General features: G+C 41.3%; 1 protein-coding gene across 1 annotated transcript in view; it reads left to right on the top strand.

The window, feature by feature from the left end:
• Nucleotides 1-5,668, top strand: part of PIBF1 (progesterone immunomodulatory binding factor 1) — a gene marked incomplete at its 5' end in the record, with an annotated part of 241,996 nt that extends 236,328 nt beyond the window's left edge. The window contains one exon of the mRNA XM_017889428.1: nucleotides 5,348-5,668. Within this exon, the coding sequence (XP_017744917.1) occupies nucleotides 5,348-5,398 (51 nt within the window). The remainder of the gene's footprint in view (nucleotides 1-5,347) is intronic.
• Between the last annotated feature and the right edge of the window lie 14,780 nt (nucleotides 5,669-20,448).

The following is a 20,448-nucleotide window of genomic DNA, read 5'->3' on the forward strand; positions in this document are numbered from 1 at the left end:
TTTTTTTTCTTAATTCTGGTCTTTTACCTACTAGAGTTCATTACCCGTGGGTTGGGACCTGCAATTTAAAGAACAATGGCGGCCGGGTGCAGTGGCTCACGCCTGTAATCCCAGCACTTTGGAAGACTGAGGCATGCGAATCACCTGAGGTCAGGAGTTCCAGACCAGCCTGGCCAACATGGTGAAACCCTGTCTCTACTAAAAATACAAAAATTAGCCAGGTGTGGTGGTACATGCCTATAATCCCAGCTACTCAGGAGGCTGAGGCAGAATTGCTTGAATCCAGGAGGCGGAGGTTGCAGTGAGCCGAGATTAACTGCACTCCAGCCTGGGCAACAGAGTGAGACTTTGTCTCAAAATAAATAAATAAACAAAATAAAGAACAATGGCATACATGTTCTTCTATGACCAAGAATAGTGAGAGCCCTAGACGTTTAGCTGGCTCACCTTTCTCAGTCACCCAAATCTATCTGATCGTTTAAGAATCATGCAGTTCCCTAGTTTTACTCTGACTTTTCCTTATCTTAACAACAAATAAAAAGCTGAGCTAGAAAATCACCTTTTCTTTTCTTTTCTTTTCTTTTTTTTTTTTTTTTTGAGACAAGAGTTTTTCACTCTTGTTGCCCAGGCTGGAGTGCAATGGCATGATCTCAGCTCACTGCAACCTCTGCCTCCCGGGTTCAAGCAATTATCCTGCCTCAGCCTCCCAAGTAGCTGGGATTACAGGTGCCTGCCACCACACCCGGCTAATTTTTGTATTTTTAGTAGAGAAGGGGTTTCGCCATGTTGGCCAAGCTGTTCTCAAACTCCTGACCTTAGGTGATCCCCCCGTCTTGGCCTCCCAAAGTGCTGGGATTACAGGCATGAGTCACCGCACCCAGCCAACTTTTCTTAAATACCTAATAGAAGTGAAGTCACAGGGCAAACTGCTGCCCCCAAAAGTGGACAGATAGGCCAATACAGAGAATGATGATGTATCAGAGCAAAAACTTCCATGATGGGAACCAGTGCTGGAGTAGGAAAACCTGAGTGTAACTGCTGGAAGTTAGGTATGGACAAGTCTGAAAGTTAAAAACTCCAGTCATAGAAGTAATCCCCACACTCTTGTGAGTGTTAACTTTAGAAGCTTGACCTAGTTCTTACAGTAAATATTGGGAGAAAATCCCCTTCCATTTCCAGCAGTGGGAGGAAAAAGAGGACATTTTGAAATATGTTAGAGAACTCAGTTCTCAATTCTCAACAAGGTCCCCCCTCAGGAGAAACTATTTAACTAGAAGCTACCCTGCTGGGGCTTTATCAAAGCCTAACTGACCTGAGAACAACACAATACCCAATCCAGCCCACCTAGCCATCATGGCCCACCTAAGAAGGGAAAAAACTGAGAAGCAGAGGCACACTGTCACTGAAAGACTGAGACCTAATCATAGGACCATAGGATGACTTCCCTACCCCCACGCCTTACCACCACATTACCAAGGGCCCATTTATAGCAGTTTGTTTTACCCAGTACAGTATGTCCAGTTACCAGTAAAAACTTAACCAGGTAGACTAAAAGCCAAAAAAACAGTTTGAAGAGACAGTGCAAGCATCAGAACCAGAGTCAATTGTGCCATAAATGTTGGAATTACCAGACAGAGAACCTAAAACAACTATGATTAGAATGCCAAGGGCTGCAATAGATAAAGTAGACAACATGCAAGAACAGATGGGCACTGTGAGCAGAAAGATGAAAATCCTAAGAACCCCAAAAAAGGAGAAATACTAGAGATCAAAACCGCTATAACAGAAATGACAAATGCTGGCTGGGCATGGTGGCTCACACCTGTAATCCCAATACTTTGGGAGGCCAAGGCGGGCAGATCATCTGAGATCAGGAGGTCGAGACTAGCCTGACCAACATAGTGAAACCCCATCTCTACTAAAAATACAAAAATTAGCCAGGTGTGATGGAGGGCACCTGTAATTCTAGCTAATTGGGAGGCTGAGGCAGGAAAATTGCTTGAACCTGGGAGGCTGAGGTTTCAGTGAGCCGAGATCACACCACTGCATTCCAGCCTGGACAACAGAATGAGACTCCATCTCAAAAAAACAAATAAATGACAAATGCCTTTGATAATCTGATTAGTACAGTGGACATAGCTGAGGAAGGAATCTCTAACCTTGAGAATATTTCAGGCCAGGCACAGTGGCTCATGCCTGTAATCCCAGCACTTTGGGAGGGTGAGAGAATCACTTGAACCCAGGAGTTCGAGTTCCAGACCAACCTTCACAACATAAGAGACCCTGTCTCCACACACACACACACAAACACACACACACAAACACACACACACACACACACACACACACACACACACACAAAGCCAGGTGCTGTGGTGCACACCTGTGGTCCTAGCTACTCAAAGAGCTGAAGTGGGAGGATCGCTTGAGCCCAGAACGTCAAGGCTGCAGTGAGCCATGATCATGCCACTGCACTCTAGGCTGGGCAACAGAGCAGGACCCTGTCTCCACCAAAAAAAAAATAATAATAATAAGGATATTTTAACAGAAACGTCTAAAAAAGAGAATATCCAAGGACTAAAGGATGACTACAAAAGCTATAGCATATATTTAATGAGAATATTAGAAGGAGAAGGAAGAAAGAAAGGAAGAGATATTTGAAACAATAATGACAGAATTCCCCCCAAGCTAATGTCAGACACCAAACCACAGACCCAGAGAACTCTGAGAACATCAAGAAAGATAAATGCAAAAAGAAAAAAAAAAACTACACTTAGGCATATCATTTGCATGTCATTTTCAAACTAAAGAAAATTGAGATAAAGACAAAATCCTAGCCTGGGCAACATGGCGAAACCCCATCTCTATAAAAAATAAAAAATTGCCGGGCACAGTGGCTCACGCCTATAATCCTAGCACTTTGGGAGGCCGAGGCAGGCGGATCACAAGGTCAGGAGTTTGAGACCAGCATGGCCAACATGGTGAAACCCCGTCTCTACTAAAAATACAAAACTTAGCTGGGTGTGGTAGCGCATGCCTGTAATCCCAGCTAATCCAGAGGCTGAGGCAGGAGAACTGCTTGTCCTGGGACCCGGGAAGTGGAGGTTGCAGTAAGCCAAGACCATGCCATTGCACTCCAGCCTGGGCAACAAGAGTGAAACTCTGTCTCACACACACAAAAAAATACATACATATATATGTATAAATAAATTAGCTGAGAGTGATGGTATGCACCCATATTCCCAGGTAGTGAGGAGGGTGAGGCAGGACGATCACTTGAGCCCGGGAGGTTGAGGCTATAGTTAGCCATGATCACACCACACCAACCTGGGTGACAGAGCGAGAGCCTATCTCAAAAAGAAGGAAAAAAATCCTGAAAGAAGCCAGAGGAAAATAACACCTTACCTATAGAGAAGCAAAGATAAGGATTACATCTGACTTCTCAGAAACAATGCAAGCAAGAAAAGAGTGGAGTGAAACATTTAAAGTTATGAAAGAACAAAACCACCAACCTAAAATTCTATACCCTGCAGAATTACTCTTTTCAGAAGTGAAAGAAAAATAGACTTTCCCAGAGAAACAAAAATTGGAGGAATTTAATCCATAACTTTTCTAAACAGAAAGCATTAGGCCCAGATGGGTTCACTGTTGAATCCCTTCCCTCCCCTCCCTTCCCCCTTTTTCCTCCCTAGTAGCTGGGACTACAGGCACATGCCACCATGCCCAGCTAAAATTGTACCTATTCTCTACAATCTCTTTCATTGGATAGAAGCAGAGAGAATACTTCCCAGCTGATTTTGCAAGGCCAGCATTGCCCTAATTGCAAAATCAAACAAAGATATTAGAGAAAAACAAAACTACAGACCAATATCTCTCATGAATGTAGATACAAAAATCTATGAGGATTTCAAAGGCAGTGAAAATATTATGTGATACTATATATTATGATACTATAATGGTGGATGCCTGTCTATAGACATTTGTCCAAACCCATAAAATGCATAGTACCAAGAGTGAACCCAAATGCAGACTGTAGACCTTGGGTGATAATGACATGTCAGTATAGGCTCATCATTTGTAACAAATGTACCATTGGGCTAAGGGATATTAATAATGGAGGAGGCTGTGCATGTGTGGAGCCAGAGGGTATATGGGATATCTCTGTACTGTCCTCTCAATTGTTTTTTGAGACAGTCTTGCTCTGTTGCCCAGGCTTGAGTGTAGTGGCATGATCACAGCTCACTTCAGCCTTGACCTCCTGGGCTCAAGTGATCTCCTTTTTGTTTTTTTTTTTCCGACATAATGTCTTGCTCTGTCACCCAGACTGGAGTGCAGTGGCACAATCTCAGCTCACTGCAACCTCCACCTCCCAGCTTCAATTATCCTGTCTCAGCCTCCCAAGTAGCTGGGATTATAGGTGTGCATTACCATGCCTGGCTAATTTTTTGTATTTCTAGTAGAGATAGGGTTTCACCATGTCGGCCAGGCTGGTCTCAAACTCCTGACCTCAAGTGATCCACCTTCCTTGGCCTCCCAAAGTGCTGGTATTACAGGCATGAGCCACCGTACCCATCGTCAAGTGATCTCACCTCCACTTCCCGTGTTAACTGAGACTACAGGTGCATGCCACCATGCCTGGCTAATTTGTTTTTTCTTTTCATGGAGATGGTGGGCGGGGGGGGGGTCCCACTATGTTGCCCAGGCTAGTCTCGAACTCCTGGGCCTAAGCAGTCCTCTCACCTCAGCCTCCCAAAGTCCTGGGATTATGAGCATGAGCCACCGCGCCCAGCCAAAATACAGTGAAGTGCTGAATGTTTTATTCTGTAATTCACCTCCCCTACTTTTTTCTTTCTATTCTGTACAGCCTGTCTCCTTTCAGGCTGAAATGATTGAGCAATAAACCCAAGAAGTAATCTGGTAAATACTTAGAAATTCATAAGATCCAAAACACAATAATTTGGATATAGTAATTATTTAATAAATACCTATTGAGTGAATGAATATTATCTATAAATGAGACAACTAAAAGGAAGTCATGTCCTTGATTTTTTATAATTCTCTTTGAAAATAAAATCAATTTGTAAAATAATTACATCCCCAGAAAATTTTAAGTATAGGCTTTGAGCAAGAAAACACAGATGTATGTTTTTTCTACCACATACCTACCAGGTGGGAGATTATTTACGGCAAAAGACAAAGTCTTTGCCCTTAAGTATCCTTTCTGAATTAAGAAAAGCAACTTTTTAGTAGAGTTTACATATAAAAAACCTCAATGTATCTAGTTCTCTGAATTGCCTCTCTTGTCCTCCTTGTAAGCATTTTATTGGATTTTGTTTTTTTAAAACAGACTAAAAAAGAAGCACCTGAGTGGTCTAAGAAACAAAAGATGAAGACCTAGTGTTGTGGATGGGAAGCACCTGTAGACCGTTATTTACTCCTGAAGTTCTTTTTCTGATGGAAAACAAAATTCATCTTAATCATGTACTCAGCATTTTTTAAATAACAATGTTTATTTGAACTAGTATTAAATTAACAAATTTAGTGTAATCAAAATGTGTAAAGAACAAATAATAATATACTTTATTTTTTTTTTTCTATTTATAAAATAAATATGCTTATTGTTTATTAAGATTTTGCGAGCTTTTTTAAACTGTTCAATGCTATTTAATGCTGTGGTATAATATTTCCGGCTGGAGGTGGGTATTTTTCTGATACTACATAATATTCTGAGTTAAATGTCAATAACACAACATGATTTACCAAGGCACTTTGCATGTTAAAAAATTAAGGAATCAATTTGTGAAGTCTTACTACAAGGTACTCTCAACTTATTGCTCCCAGTATTATAGGAGTCGGTCAGATACAACGATTCGTTGGACTCTTTTTTGAAGTTCTGTTTTTTTTTAATGATTTCAGTTCTATACTACTATTAAACCAATAAATCTGCAAAGTCTTTATTCCATTGCGTAAAGTGAAAGGTTGGTGGAAAGTTCTGTTCGCACTTCAGTCGTAACAGATTGCTAGATGGATCACGATTTCCAGTTCAGTGAGAAATAAAAAAATTAGGATTTTCTTCTTGTCATAAAATATGCTCCATTTCTTGTTTCATCTGTGCTGTATATTTTAAAAGAAAGGAAGGGAGGCCAAGAGAGAAAAAAGATAAGAAATATTGTTATATACACACATACGTATATATGTATGTCCCGGCTTTTTCACCACAATGGACATTTTTTTGTTTTTTGAGATGACTTGTCTCGGCTCTGCTTGGGGGCCAGGCTGGAAGCAGTGGCATAATCTCAGCTTCACTGCAGTCCTGCCGCTCTTCCAGGTTCAAGCTAATTCTCCATGTCTCAGCCTCCTGGAGGTAGCCTCGGGGTATTACAGGCACTTGCGCTACCCGCCCGGGGCTGATTTTTGTACTTTTTAGTAGGAGACAATTTCACCAAGTTGGCCCAGGGGCTGCGTCTGGAACTCCTTTCCTCCGGTGATCCACCTGCCCTCAGCCTCCGTAAAGTTCTGGGATTATAGGCATGAGCCACCACACCACTGTTCCACTATTGACATTTTCGTCTGGATCAATTCTTTCTTAGAAGGGTGCACATTAGGGTGAAATCCTAGCATGCATGTTATAACCTATATACCAGCCATCCCTGACCTTCAGGCACTTATCGCTGCCGAGTAACATCCCCACCACCAACCCTGAATTTTTTGCTTTTTGTTTTTTTCTTTTTAGAGACAGCCGGGTCCTCCCTATGTTGCCAGGCTGGTCTTGAAACTCATGGGCTCAAGGCTAGTTCCTCGCCCCCTCCTCGGGTGCCTCTTCAAAGCGCTTGGGATTACAGGAATTAAGCCACGCTCACCTGGTCCCACCCCCCAGTTTTGACAAGCTAGAAATGGTGCACTGGATGGAGACTAGGGCTTCCTATGTTACTTGAGGCCATTGTGGAAATGTCTTACTTTTAACCGATTACCTGCAGTCTTCCGTCCTGTGGGTCATGGATTTCTATTATCTGTTTATCTATTTATCTATCTTATCTATCTTAGAAACCAGAGGTCTTACACTGTCAACCCAGGCTGGGAGTGCAGTTACATGCATTATTAGCTCAATGATATTGCTCCAAACTCCTGGCGCAAAGGGATCCTCCCACCTTAGCCTTCCCAAACAGCTGGAACTACAGGGTGCATACCACCACACCTGGCTAGTTTTTTTAAAACTTATTTTAGAGACAGGGTCTCAGTGTGTTGCTCAGGCTGGGCTGAAGTGATTTACTACCTCAGCTACCCCAGAGCTGAGACTTACAGGTGTGAGTCTACCCACAGCTAGTCTTACTTAAAAACTAAAAAATTGAGCATGAATAATTCTTATTTTTTCTTGATTAAATGTTTTATTGAAATGTTGCCAAATGCAAGGCATTAATATGCTACCATTATCAAGCTCTTTTCTATCAGTCAGTTTGCTTACTACTTTTCTATCTTTATTTAATCTTCACAGCAAACTCTGCCAAGTAAGCATGTATGCTTCTATTTTTAAATGAGAAAAACCAAGATCGTAAGGGTAACGAAATGCCAAGATCAGACACATATAAATAGAAGTGGATTTGAAACCAAGTCCATCATGATTACAAATGGCTACGCCCTTTCAGTACACACGCTGCTTCTCATTGCTGCATTCTTATGTGCCTCTCCCAAGCTCACTTCAATAGCAAGAGTCGGTGGGGGAAATCTTTATTTATTTATTTATTGTTATTTTATTTATTTTATTTATTTATTTATTTTTATTTTATTCTGATTCTATTTTTTGAGGACGAGTCCGCATGTCGCCCAGCTGGAGTGCAGTGGTGTGATCTCGCTCACTGCAAGCCTCCACCACCCCGGGTTTACGCTTCAGCTCGCCGAGTAGGCTGGGACTACAGGCACCCACCACCACGCCTGGCTTAATTTTTTGTATTTTAGTAGAGATGGGTTTCACCATGTTAACCAGGATGTCTCGATCTTCACTTCGTGATCTCGCCCGGCTGGCTCCCAAATAGTGCTGATTTACAGGCGTGTCTCCACCCCGTGGTGCCCAGCCTATTTTAATTTTTTTTCAGAGACAGTCAGTCACTTTGTGTGGCCGAGGCTGGTATCAAAACTACTGGCCTCAAGCAAATCCTCCCACTTCAGTCTCCAGAGTGGAGTAGCTGGGATTCCAGGCACGAGCCATAACCCTCCAGCAAAAATTTGTTCTAATCACCTTTCTTTTTGTTAGCCAGTTCTGAATGTGATCTCGATGTTCTCCTGGACCTCGGTGATCGCCCGCTCAGCCCTCCCAAAGTGCTGGAAGTGCCTGGAGTAGGGGGGCTGTGGGACTTAGCATAGTTGCATTGTTTTTTGCTCAAGGACAAGTTCATGGTTCTGAAGCTTTTTTTTTTTTTTTTTTTTTTTTTTTTTGCAGAAGCTTAGCATTCCCTATACTGGTAGAGTTGAACCCAGACCCACCTGGGTGAAAAAAACCAGGAATGCCTAGGATCATGTGGCAGATGACTCTACTCTAAAGGAACTCCATGGACTTTATAATAGGTTCTTACCAGGTTAACAGGATATACTCAACTTTCAGAACCAACTAAATGGCTTGATTCACTTTATTGATTCATACATTCTTTCAATTGAACAAATCATAGAAAAATCTCTAAAATGTGTAAAGGCATTCGAAGACTATGAATGTTTTGTCTTCATCTCAAAATGAAAAAGGAATTTGTGAAGTGACCCACCAAACACCAACGGAAGGACGTTTACTCTCATCCATCCTCAGTATAGACAATTTTCTAAAAAGAAGTATTCAGCTAGTGACCCAAGTATCCAAATGCAATATATATTATAAAGAAGATGCCATGGTTCTGATTTCAATAAGTTCAGTTTTTGGATAATCATCCATCAGGAACAGTTAAGGAAGATTCCCACACTTTGGGGAGTTGAGGTTGTTATGAGCCAGATTTCTCTCTCTCTCCTACTCTCTCTCTCTCTCCTCTCTCTCTCTCTCTCTCTCTTCTATATATTGGCTAACTTATCTATAATATATATATATATATATACACACACATACATATAGTTTTGTTTTGTTTTGTTTTTTGAGTTGGAGTCTAGCTCTGCCACCCAGGCTGGAGTGCAGTGGCACGATCTCGGCTCGCTGCAACCTCTGCCTGCTGGGTTCAAGTGATTCTCCTGCCTTGGCCTCCTGGGTTGCTGGGACTATAGTGCGTGCCACCATGGCTGGCTAATTTTTTTGTATTTTTAGTAGAGACAGGGTTTCACATTGGCCAGGCTGGTCTCGAACTCCTGACCTCAAGTGATCCACCCGCCTCAGCCTCCCAAAATGCTGGGATTACAGACGTGAGCCACCTGCCTGGCCAGAAAGGCTATTATATTATATAGCTTTATGGTACCCTTCTGTGGGCCTCTTAGATTTAACAAAGGTAAGAATTATTTGAAAAAACATTTCACTTTTATTTTAATAAAAGTATTAAAAGTATTTTTAAATACTGCTGTTTGAAAAAGGTGCTTCTCCAATGGCATTCAGTATTGGTGGCCTGGCATGGTAAGTACTACCCAATGAAGAATGTACTATTAAATATATAATAAACTTATACAGACATGTATATATATTTATATAAGATCTACCTATCTTAGAATAAAACTTGGGGGAAAAAGCTGCTGCTCATATCTAAAATGTCCTCAAGTGAAACTGATGTCAGGAATTTCTTTTCCCTTGTGTAATCTTACAGGATAAAAATTTAGGTTATTGCAACTTTCCCACTAATATTGGATAGGCTAGCAGTGGATATTAGCCTATCCAATATCAGTGGAAAATATATTTTATTTTATAAAATTTTAAAATTAATAAATACTATAAATGCTCCAAAGAAAGAATTCCTAAGGCTTAGAGGTCACAAACAAAGCTAGAGCACATAGTCCAGTCCTCAGCTTTACAGGCTCAGAAATTTAATTTTATTAGTGCACTAAAGATGACACATCTTTCAGGAGTGTGCCCATATTTACTGGTGCATAGATCATAATGTTTATGTATTACTTCTGAGAGAAAAGTAAAACATAGACAGAATATGACTTATTGGAATCAGCACACCTGGCATCTTCTCTCCCAATCTCCCCCTGGCTTCTGCCATACTATACACTCATATTTTTTCTCCTTCATCTTCTTCTACCTGGTCATAAAACACTGGATTTTTCAGAGCTTTTTTCCCCCTAAACCTATTCATTTCATTCTGTACTTACTCTCAGGTAATTTCTACACCCTGGTTTCAGCTACTAAATGTCAATATTTGCAAATGTACATCTCCAGTTCAGACTGTTCCTTTTAACCACCTGCCTACTTGACATTTCTACTTGGATGTCCCATTGTGACCTCAAACTTAACATGCGTAAAACTGAACCCACCAACTTTCTCCTCCAGTGTTTCCAATTTCAATAAAGGGTACCACCATTTATTTACTCAGTGACTTATACTACAAAACCAGGAGTCATCCAAGACCCTTCCCTTGTTAACTACCAGCATTCAATTACTAAGCCCTGTTGATCTGCCTCATAAATATTTTTTTTTTTACTTTTGATTATGAAAATTTCTGGCCAGGCGTGGCGGCTCATGTCTGTAATCCCAGCACTTTGGGAGGCCGAGGTGGGAGGATCACCTGACGTCCGGAGTTCGAGACCAGCCTGGCCAACGTGGCAAAACCCCGTCTCTACTGAAAATACAAAAAATAGCCGGGTGTGGTGGCACATGCCTGTGATCCCAGCTACTTGGGAGGCTGAGGCAGGAGAATCACTTGAAACCGGGAAGTGGAGGCTGCTGTGAGCCCAGATTGTGCCACTGCACTCCAGCCTGGGTGACAGAATGAGACTCTGTCTCAAAAACAAAAGATAAAAGAAAATTTTCAAATATACAAGACGGCAAAGAAAAAGTCAAGACAGGATATATTCACTGTCTTGATTGTGGTAATGGTTTAATGGATATATACCTATGTCAATGTTTATCAAATTGTACATTTTAAAATGTGCATTTCTGTTTTGTTTTGTTTTGTTTTTTTGAAGTGAAGTCTCACTCTGTCACCCAGGCTGGAGTGCAATGGCATGATCTCAGTTAAAACTGCATCTCCGCCTTCCAGGTTCAAGCAATTCTCCTGCCTCAGCCTCCTGAGTAGCTGGGATTACGGGCGCCCGCCACCACACCTGGCTAATTTTTGTATTTTTGGTAGAGACAGGGTTTCACCATGTTGGCCTGGCTGGTCTTGAACTCCTGGCCTTAAATGATCTATCCACTTCAGCCTCCCAAAGTGCTAAGATTACAGGTGTGAGCCACCGCACCCAGCCAAAATGTGCAGTTTATTATATGTCAGTTGCACCTCAGTAAAGATGTTTTTTGAGGCTGGGCGCGGTGGCTCACTCCTGTAATCCCACCACTTTGGGAGGCCAAGGCGGGTGGATCACGAGGTCAGAAGATCGAGACCATTCTGGCTAACACGGTGAAACCCTGTCTCTAGTAAAAATTTTACAAAAAAGAAAAAAAAGCCAGGCGTGGTGGCAGGCACCTGTAGTCCCAGCTACTCGGGAGGCTGAGGCAGGAGAATGGTGTAAACCTGGGAGGCAGAGCGTGCAGTGAGCCGAGATTGCACCACTCCAGCCCGGGAGACAGAGCGAGACTCCGTCTCAAAAAAAAAAAAAAAAAAAAGATGTTTTTTGAAAGAAGGAAAGAGGGCGGGTGGGCAGGCAGGCAGGCACCACCTAGAAAACCCTGATGAAACAAATGACTTAAACATCAATGAATGCTAAAACAATTAGATAAAAGGGTAATAAGGAATATTATATCAGGCCATAACCACCTATAATCACTAGTCAACCTTAGCATCATTAAAATGAGACAACCAGACGTTATGTGCCTCCTGATGTGACATGATGTAATGTGAAGTATAAAGCAATACCTGTATAGTATTCTTGTCAAAAAATTTTTAAAGATTGTAGCTGAATCAAATCAAGTCTTCAGATCCAACTTCTAATCTACAGGCAAAACAAGAAAGAGAAAATCAAAGTAAAAGACACCAGGAGGAAGCAATTGACTAAATCCAGAACATGGAACATTCTGGGCACTGGGAAGGACAATTGTTTTTAGGCCTTCCTTATTTTGAGGCATTTTAATAGACAGAGCTATGAAATAATATGTTTTAAAGAGAGGGAAAAACTCATGAGTTCCTACTGATATATCCAATTCTAATTTAAAATTTAAAGATTTCAATTCTCTGATTGTATATGTGTGTTTCACTTCTTGTGTGTGAATTGTTGTCACCACCTTACCTCAAGCCATCATGTCCTCCCTAGGATTCTCCGATAGTCTTCTAACTGGTCTTCCTAAATCTACTCATGCCTTTCTCCACAGCAAAGAATGGATTTTTTTTTACACTGTGATTTTTGATTTAGAATTTAATCTACAGTTTATACAAGAGATTTATAAGACATGAACTTTGGAAAACAGAACAAAGTGCAATTGAGGTATAAGAGCACAGTATGTCATGTTTCAATAAATATAATTCAAAAATTTTAAATGATCAGATAGATGAGCCTTGCTTTTACTAAACCCATGTAAAATATTTGTTTCTTGCATGGGAGGTAGAGAAAACTATTCCTTAATGCAATCACCACAAATTTTATCATAACATTGTATATCACCAAAAAATTTTAAAGTATTAACTATTTTTATCATAATGAATGTTTGTAATAGTTGCAGAAAGATATTTCACTTACTGCCTTCACAGACTATTAAGTTCAGAAATAACTTAAAAGCTACTGTATTGGCATAACATCATCAAGATAAACAAATATTTCTAAATAGATGGATAAAAACATATGTTTTATTGCCCTCAGCCCATAGCTCCCAAAGGTATCTTAAATTTAGCCGATCCTTTTAGCTCTTGCATTTTAAATATGCCTATGCTTCCTTTTTTTTACTTTTATTTATTTGTTTTTTTTATTGAGACGGAGTCTCGCTCTGTCCCCCAGGCAGTGCAGTGGCACGATCTCCACTCACTGCAACCTCCATTTCCCGGGTTCAAACGATTCTCCTGCCTCAGCCTCCCGAGTAGCTGGGATTACAAGCGCCCACCACCACACCCAGCTAATTTTTAGTAGAGATGGGGTTTCACCACATTGGCCAGGCTGGTCTCAAACCCCTGACTTCAGGTGATCCACCAGCCTCAGCCTCCCAAAGTGCTGGGATTACGGGCGTGAGTCACCACATCCGGCACTTCCTTTATATTTAAGGAGGGCATCTATAGCTGAGAAGTTCACCAGATTTTTTTTAATGTCACAAATAGAATGAAATGCAATGAATAGAACAGAATAGAAATAACTGTCTTCTTAACCCAGAAGCAATAGAAAATATCCAAGCACTTTTCTTCTAATAATGGAAATGCATACATATCCCTTAATAAGGAAAAAAAAAGTCTTAAGCTCTAAACATTTATATTATTCAGTTCCACAGCTTATAATACAGCAGTTATGTTCCTTATTGATAGCTTCATAAAAACTAATAAGTAGTTTCAAGCACAAATATATAGTAAAAGCACAATTTTATCTTAATTTTCTAAAATGCCCAGTCATATAAAATACAGAGATCAAGAACAGAGAAACAAAATTTTAATTACCACTTTTCATTCAAAAAAAATCAAAACTTAATTCCAATAAATGAAGAGGAATGTTAGCTGATTTAAAAAAAAAAAAAATCTGACTGGGAGCAGTGGCTCATGCCTGTAATCCCAGCACTTTGGGAGTCTGAGTGAACAGACTTGAGGTCAGGAGTTCGAGACCAGCCTGGCCAACATGGCAAAACCCCATCTCAACTAAAAATATAAATAGTTTCAGCTACCTGGGAGGCTGAGGCAGGAGAATCACGTGAACCCGGAAGGTGGAGGCTGCAGTAAGCCAAGATGGTGCCACTGCACTCTAGCCTGGGTGATACAGCAAGAAAAAAAAAGACAAAGGGACATAATATTAACTTTGGGCTGTTTAGTTTGCGGGGATAGTTTCTGTCTCCTGAACCCTGAACCCTGGAGAAAAATGCAACAAATCTAAAAAGCAGTAGAATAGCCCCAAAGGTGTGTTCATGAATGTTTAACAATCAGCTCCCAGGAAAAAAGACCCTGATTTTCATAGTGTGGCCTAGATTTTCATGGCAGGATGGAATGAATAAATACTCCCACTATGGCCAGCGTAGAGCTACCAAAATGGGGCTAGGAAGAGGTGCTCACACTCAGCTCTCTGGGCTACACCATTCCAGCAAACACTGCCCAGGCCACAGGGTACGGCCCCTGCCTAATCCAAACCCAAACTTCTTTTGAACTCCTCCATGGTATTCAGTGGCCTTTTTTGAATTCCTTAAATTCTTCCAACTGTTTCTTTTCTCAGGATCTTTACCACATTCTGCCTCCTCTACTTAGAATACTGCCTACCTAGAATACTAACCTCGCCTAAGTCTTCCTCATCCTCTAGATCTCAGGTTTCTGATATACACACACACAAAGCGAGAAATCGGATTGCAATATAAAATGTTGGGGGTTTGGGGGAGTTTTTTGTTTTGTTTTGTTTTTCAGACAGGGTCTCACTCTGTTGCCCAGGCTGGAGTGCAGTGGTACATTTATAGCACACTGCAATCTTAATCTCTGGGTCTCAAGCGATCCTCCCACTTCAGCCTCTCAAGTAGCGGGATCACAGGTGCATGCCATCGTGCCCAGCTAAGTTTTTGTTTGTTTGTTTGTTTGTTTAGAAACACGGCCTCATTTTGATACCTAGGCTCGTCTTGAATTCCTAGACTCAAGTGATCCTCCCACCTCAGCCTCCCGAAGTGTTGGGCTAAGAGGTGTGAGCCACCAAGCCCCATCTAAAATGTATTTCTTAACCAGGTACAGTGGCACACCTGTAGTCCCAGCTACTTGGGAGGCTGAGGCAGGAGAATTACTTGAGCCCAGGAGTTCCAGCCTGCACAACATGCAAGACCTCGTCTCTATAAAAATAATTAAATAAAATAAAAGCATTTCTTTTTATAGTTCATGGCCAAAACAAGCTTTTAAAGACCACTGCCCTAGACACTGCCAAGATGTGCATTCTCCGCCAGACTTTCATTTTATAGATTTCAGATTGGCAACCCCCATCCACCTCTGTCATTACCACATTGTCTTACATGTGCTAATTTCTTCTAGACCTGGAAGCCAGTGAACCTGCTTTCCACATGACTGCATACCTCTGCTCTAAACCAATAAATGATGACTTCATAGTTTCACTCACAGAGGATTGTTTTTCCCCAGTTCTTCCATGTTGCGTGTAATACCTTCAAGCCTCATACCAGCAACACAAATTATATTTCATTTGTTTCCAGTGTTGCTACTGTAATGTGATCTGGAGTAATTATTCAGTAATCATTCAGACTTCAAATATTTTAACATCCCTCTGAAAAAAGAATGTACTTAGGACATGAAACCATTGGTCAGAAAAAAAAAAAGAAAAAAGAAAAAAAGAAAAGAAAAATGAAAGAAATTTTTTTTTTTTTTTTTTGAGACGGAGTCTCAGCCTCTGTCGCCGGGCCTGGAGGGCAGTGGCCGGTCTCGCCACTGCAAGCCCTCCGCTCCCCGGTGTTTACGCCATTCTCCTTGCCCTCAAGCCCTCCCGAGTAGCCTGGGATACGCGCCCGCACCTCACCCCGGCTAGTTTTTTGTTTTTTAGTAGAGCGGTTCACCATGTTAGCCAGGATGGTCCTCGATCTTCCCTGACCTCGGATCCGCCGTCTTCGGCCCCCAAAGCGCTGGGATTACAGGCTTGAGCCACCGCGCCCGGCCAGAATTTTTTAAAAAGAATGTTACTCATATCTCAACCAAGTCATTGAAATACAATTGAAATGCCATTTTAAAACGTCATTAAAGTCATTCTAATCACCTTACAAACATTGTCTTTAAATAACAGGGTTTATTTATATCGTTGGTATTTATTTCCATTGACATCATTTTCAAGAAAGCACTATAAAATTCTCCAAGGCCATGTACTTTTCAGATAGCTATTTCTCTCTCTCTTTCTCCTGCCTCTCCTTTTCTCTCCCTCTCGCTTTCTATTTTTGAAAAAGCTTTTTAAAATGTCTTTAATTAACAAGTTGGTACCTGAATCAGAGTAATGGATCTGTTTTTGTTTCTTCTTTAACTTTGTTGCTTTATGTCATGTAATTATTGAATACTGAATATCTTTTCTATATCTAATCATGCTTTATCTTCTCTTTAACAACTGTAGAACAATTAGATAATCTAAAATTAAATCTCTATCCCCTAAACTTTCAAAGTTCACAGCATATGTAATTTTCTGAATGCCATCTATTAGTGCTTTATTAAGCAAGTTGTGAATGTTATGTAGCAAACATGTAGCAGAAATGTCACCAACATTTTAAATTGTGCTCTAAAATATGTATAGGCATTATAAACTAGTGATGACTTCTCTCTCATTACTGTCCTCACTTATTTGTAATACTGCAATCAGAGTCGTAATGTGTCTCTTTTACTTTCAGTTCCTGCCATTTATTTCTGGTATGATCATCTTGATTTACTATTATTAGCATGATTGGGTCATTATCATTACCTGTTACTAGCACAGTTCCAGGAATGTACTATCCATTCTATAAAATGTTAATTTCTTTCTTTTGGCATTTTCTAAATATATATATAGTATATTTACATATATATTCAAATGCTTATATATAAAGATATATTCGAAAGGCTCAGCCAGGCACAGTGGCTCACATCTGTAATCCCAGCACTTTGGGAGGCCAAGGCAGGCAGATCACCTGAGGTCAGGAGTTCAAGACCAACCTGGCCAACACAGTGAAACCCCATCTCTACTAAAAATACAAAAATTAGCTGGGCATGGTAGCATGCACCTATGGTCCCAGCTACTTGGGAGGCTGAGGCAGGAGAATTGCTTGAACCCGGATGCAGAGGTTGCAGTGAGCCAAAATCACACCACTGCACTCCAGCCTAGGAGACAGAGCGAGACTCCACCATAAAAAAAAAAAGAAAAAAAAAAAAAGGCTTTTATTAATACCAGGAGCTAGAACAAATCTATGATGCTAGGGACCTCGAACAAATAATGAAAACATTTATCTAATTCTTATTACCTTTAGTGACTAAAAGAAAGATAAAATGCTGTGTCCATTAGATCAAACTCTAGGAGAGCAAAGAACATGTCTGTGATATTGACTGCTGGTATCTTCAGAGCTTAGAACAACAAATACACACTACAAGACGGCCGAATCAACGAATCAGTGGGCAAGCAGGAACTGCAGCCAGGTCTTTACTTGTGCGGCACTGATGCCCGCAGCTATGAATTTGTGTTAATCATAGAATTAATTGCTGTGTCCATCCAGGTAACCAAAATTAATTATATGGCCAAATACACCAGAAAATGTTTGTCCACGTAGGATCTTTTTTAAATTTTTATTTATTTATTTTGAGATGGAGTCTCACTCTGTTGCCCAGGCTGGAGTGCAGTGGCACGATCTCGGCTCACTGCAAGCTCCGCCTTCCGGGTTCACGCCATTCTCCTGCCTCAGCCTCCCGAGTAGCTGGGACTACAGGCACCCAACACCACGCCCGGCTAATTTTTTTTTTTTTTTTTTTTTTTTTTTTTTTTTTTTTTTTTGTAGAGACAGGGTTTCACCATGTTAGCCAGAATGGTCTCGATCTCCTGACTTCGTGATCCGCCTGCCTCAGCCTCCCAAAGTGCTGGGATTACAGGCGTGAGCCACCAGGCCCAGCCAATTTTTATTTTTTTAAATAGAGACAGGGTCTCACTCCATCACCCAGGCTGGAGTGCAGTAGTGCGATCATGGCTCACTACAGCCTTGAGCTCCTGGGCTCAAGCAACTCTCCTGCCTTGGCCTCCCAAGTAGCTAGGACTACAGGCCCATGCCACCACACCCAGCTGATTTTTTATTTTTTGTAGAGACGGGTCTCACTGTGTTGCCCAGGCTGGTCTCAAATTCCTGGCTTCATGGGATCCTCCTGCTTTGGCCTCCCAAAGAGCTGGGATTATAAGCATAAACCACTCCACCCAGTCCATGTGGAACCTTTTTTACTTTTTTCATTTTATTTTTGATTTTTTTTTTACAGAAACAGGATCTCCCTATGTTGCCCAGGCTGCTCTTGAACTCCTGGGTTCAAGGGATCCTCCTGCCTTGCCCTCCTAAAGTGCTGGGATTACAGGAGTGAGCCACCACACCTGGTCCCATGTGGGGTCTTTAGTCACAGATTCTTTATGGACCTGTTCTTTCAAAAAAGGTGTAATAAAATTTAGCATGTGAGTGTTCTAGCAAACAGTCATACAGATAGGTGAATTGAGTTTAAACATTTTTTTTTTTTTTTTTTTTTTTTTTTTTTTTTTTTGATATGGAGTCTCACTCTGTTACCAAGCTGGAGTGCAGTGTCGTGATCTCAGCTCACTGCAACCTCCGACTCCCTGGTTCAAGTGATTCTCCTGCCTCAGCCTCCCAAGTAGCTGGGACTACAGGCACATGCCACCATGCCCAGTTAATTTTTGTTTTTAGTAGAGACGGGGTTTCACCATGTTGGCCAGGCTGGTCTTAATCTCCTGACCTCGTGATCCGCCTACCTTGGCCTCCCAAAGTGCTGAGATGACAGGTGTGAGCCACAGCACCCGGCCAAAAAAATTGATTCTTATTTGTTTTGGTTTTATACGATCGGGGGTAAATGGCCATAGGCAGAAATACACAGAATTATAGAATGTTGGTATGATTTTTTTGTCATCTAAATAATCTTAAATTTGTTGGGGTTTTTTTGTTGTTTGTTTGTTTGTTTGTTTGTTTGTTTTTTGAGACAGAGTCTTGCCCTGTCACCCAGGCTAGAGTGCAGTAGCGCGATCTTGGCTCACTGCAACCTCTGCCTTCCGGGTTCAAGCGATTCTCCTGCCTCAGCCTCCTGAGTAGCTGGGATTACAGGCGCATACCACCAGGCCTGGCCAATTTTTGTATTTTTAGTAGAGATGGGGTTTCACCATGTTGGCCAGGCTCATCTCAAGCTCCTGACCTCAAGTGATCTGCCTGCCTTGGCCTCCCAAAGTGCTGAGATTACAGGCATCAGCCACCATGCCCGGCCCTAGATTTGTTTTTTAAATACCTAGATTGTATAATGTATTCAATATGTAGATATATAATTTCTTAAATTAATATTCTGAGGCTTAGTGTTCGGCCTCTCCCCCTATACCTCCACATCACTCTACAATCCATTTGTCTGCTTTATTTTCTTTAGAGCAATATCTGTAATTTTCTTCTTTCTTTTTTATTTGCTTATTGCCTATCCTATCTAAAAAGAATATAATACATTCCATGAAAGCCAACAGTCTTATCTCTGTCGCTGCTGTATCCCCAGCACACAGAACAATTGACTCCCCTGTCAAATTTTGTTCAATGGTAGGAAGAAAGAAAGAAAAGAAGGGAAGTGACATTTACTTTTAATTTTTTTCTTACTGAATTTTTGTTGGAAACAAATTTTAATAACTAATTAGATAATCCTTTCTCCTCCCACATTCCCCAGAAAAGCAAAGAAGGTCATTTTCTAGCTCCTTATTGCTAGACACTGAAACAGCTCTGTATCTTAACATAATTTTTCTCTGATCTCAGAAAAAGACAAGTTTCTTCCTTCCAAGATTAACCCTTCTATGCTTGTTGCACTCTTTATACTGAGATGCACGGGCAGCGATGAGACAATCCCTGAAGAGTGTGGATTGAGAAAAGCAGGAAGGCCAAGACAAAATCCCAACAGATACCAACAGCTGAGGAAACACAGAAAGGACACAAGAGAAAACACAGAAAGGAGACCCTCCTTCACTCTCATTTACCCGTTACAACCTGGTTCCTTCCTCAACTACTGAACCAAAACTATTCTCCCAAAGCTCGCTGGCTCCACCTGCTACTACTGAGCTGCCAGCCTTTGTCTCTCTCTTCTTCCAGTGTAAATGCTCTTTTCCCTCAGCCCTAACCGTCAAGTCAGTCTTCAATGTTCAGCTGTGAGTCCCATGTTTTGCCTTGTTTTTCTCTACTCTTCTTTGAGATAGAAAGTATTAGAGGGAAAGCCAGGCACGGTGGCTCATGCCTGTACTCTCAGTGCTTAGGGAAGCCTAGGTGGGAGGATCTTTTGAGGCCAGGAGTTTGAGGCCAGCCTGGGCAATGTAGCAAGACCCTATCTCTACAAAAAATTTTAAAAATTAGCCAGGTATGGTGGTGTGTGCATGTAGTCTCAGGTACTTGGGAGGCTGAGGGGAGAGGATTGCTTGAGCCTGGGTGGTAGAGGATGCAGTGAGCTATGATCTTGTGACGACACTCCAGCCTGGGCAACAGAGGGAAACCTTGTCTCTAAAAAG

Source organism: Rhinopithecus bieti, unplaced genomic scaffold (genome assembly GCF_001698545.2).
Source record: "Rhinopithecus bieti isolate Rb0 unplaced genomic scaffold, ASM169854v2 scaffold_17962, whole genome shotgun sequence".
Taxonomy (NCBI): Eukaryota; Metazoa; Chordata; class Mammalia; order Primates; family Cercopithecidae; genus Rhinopithecus; species Rhinopithecus bieti.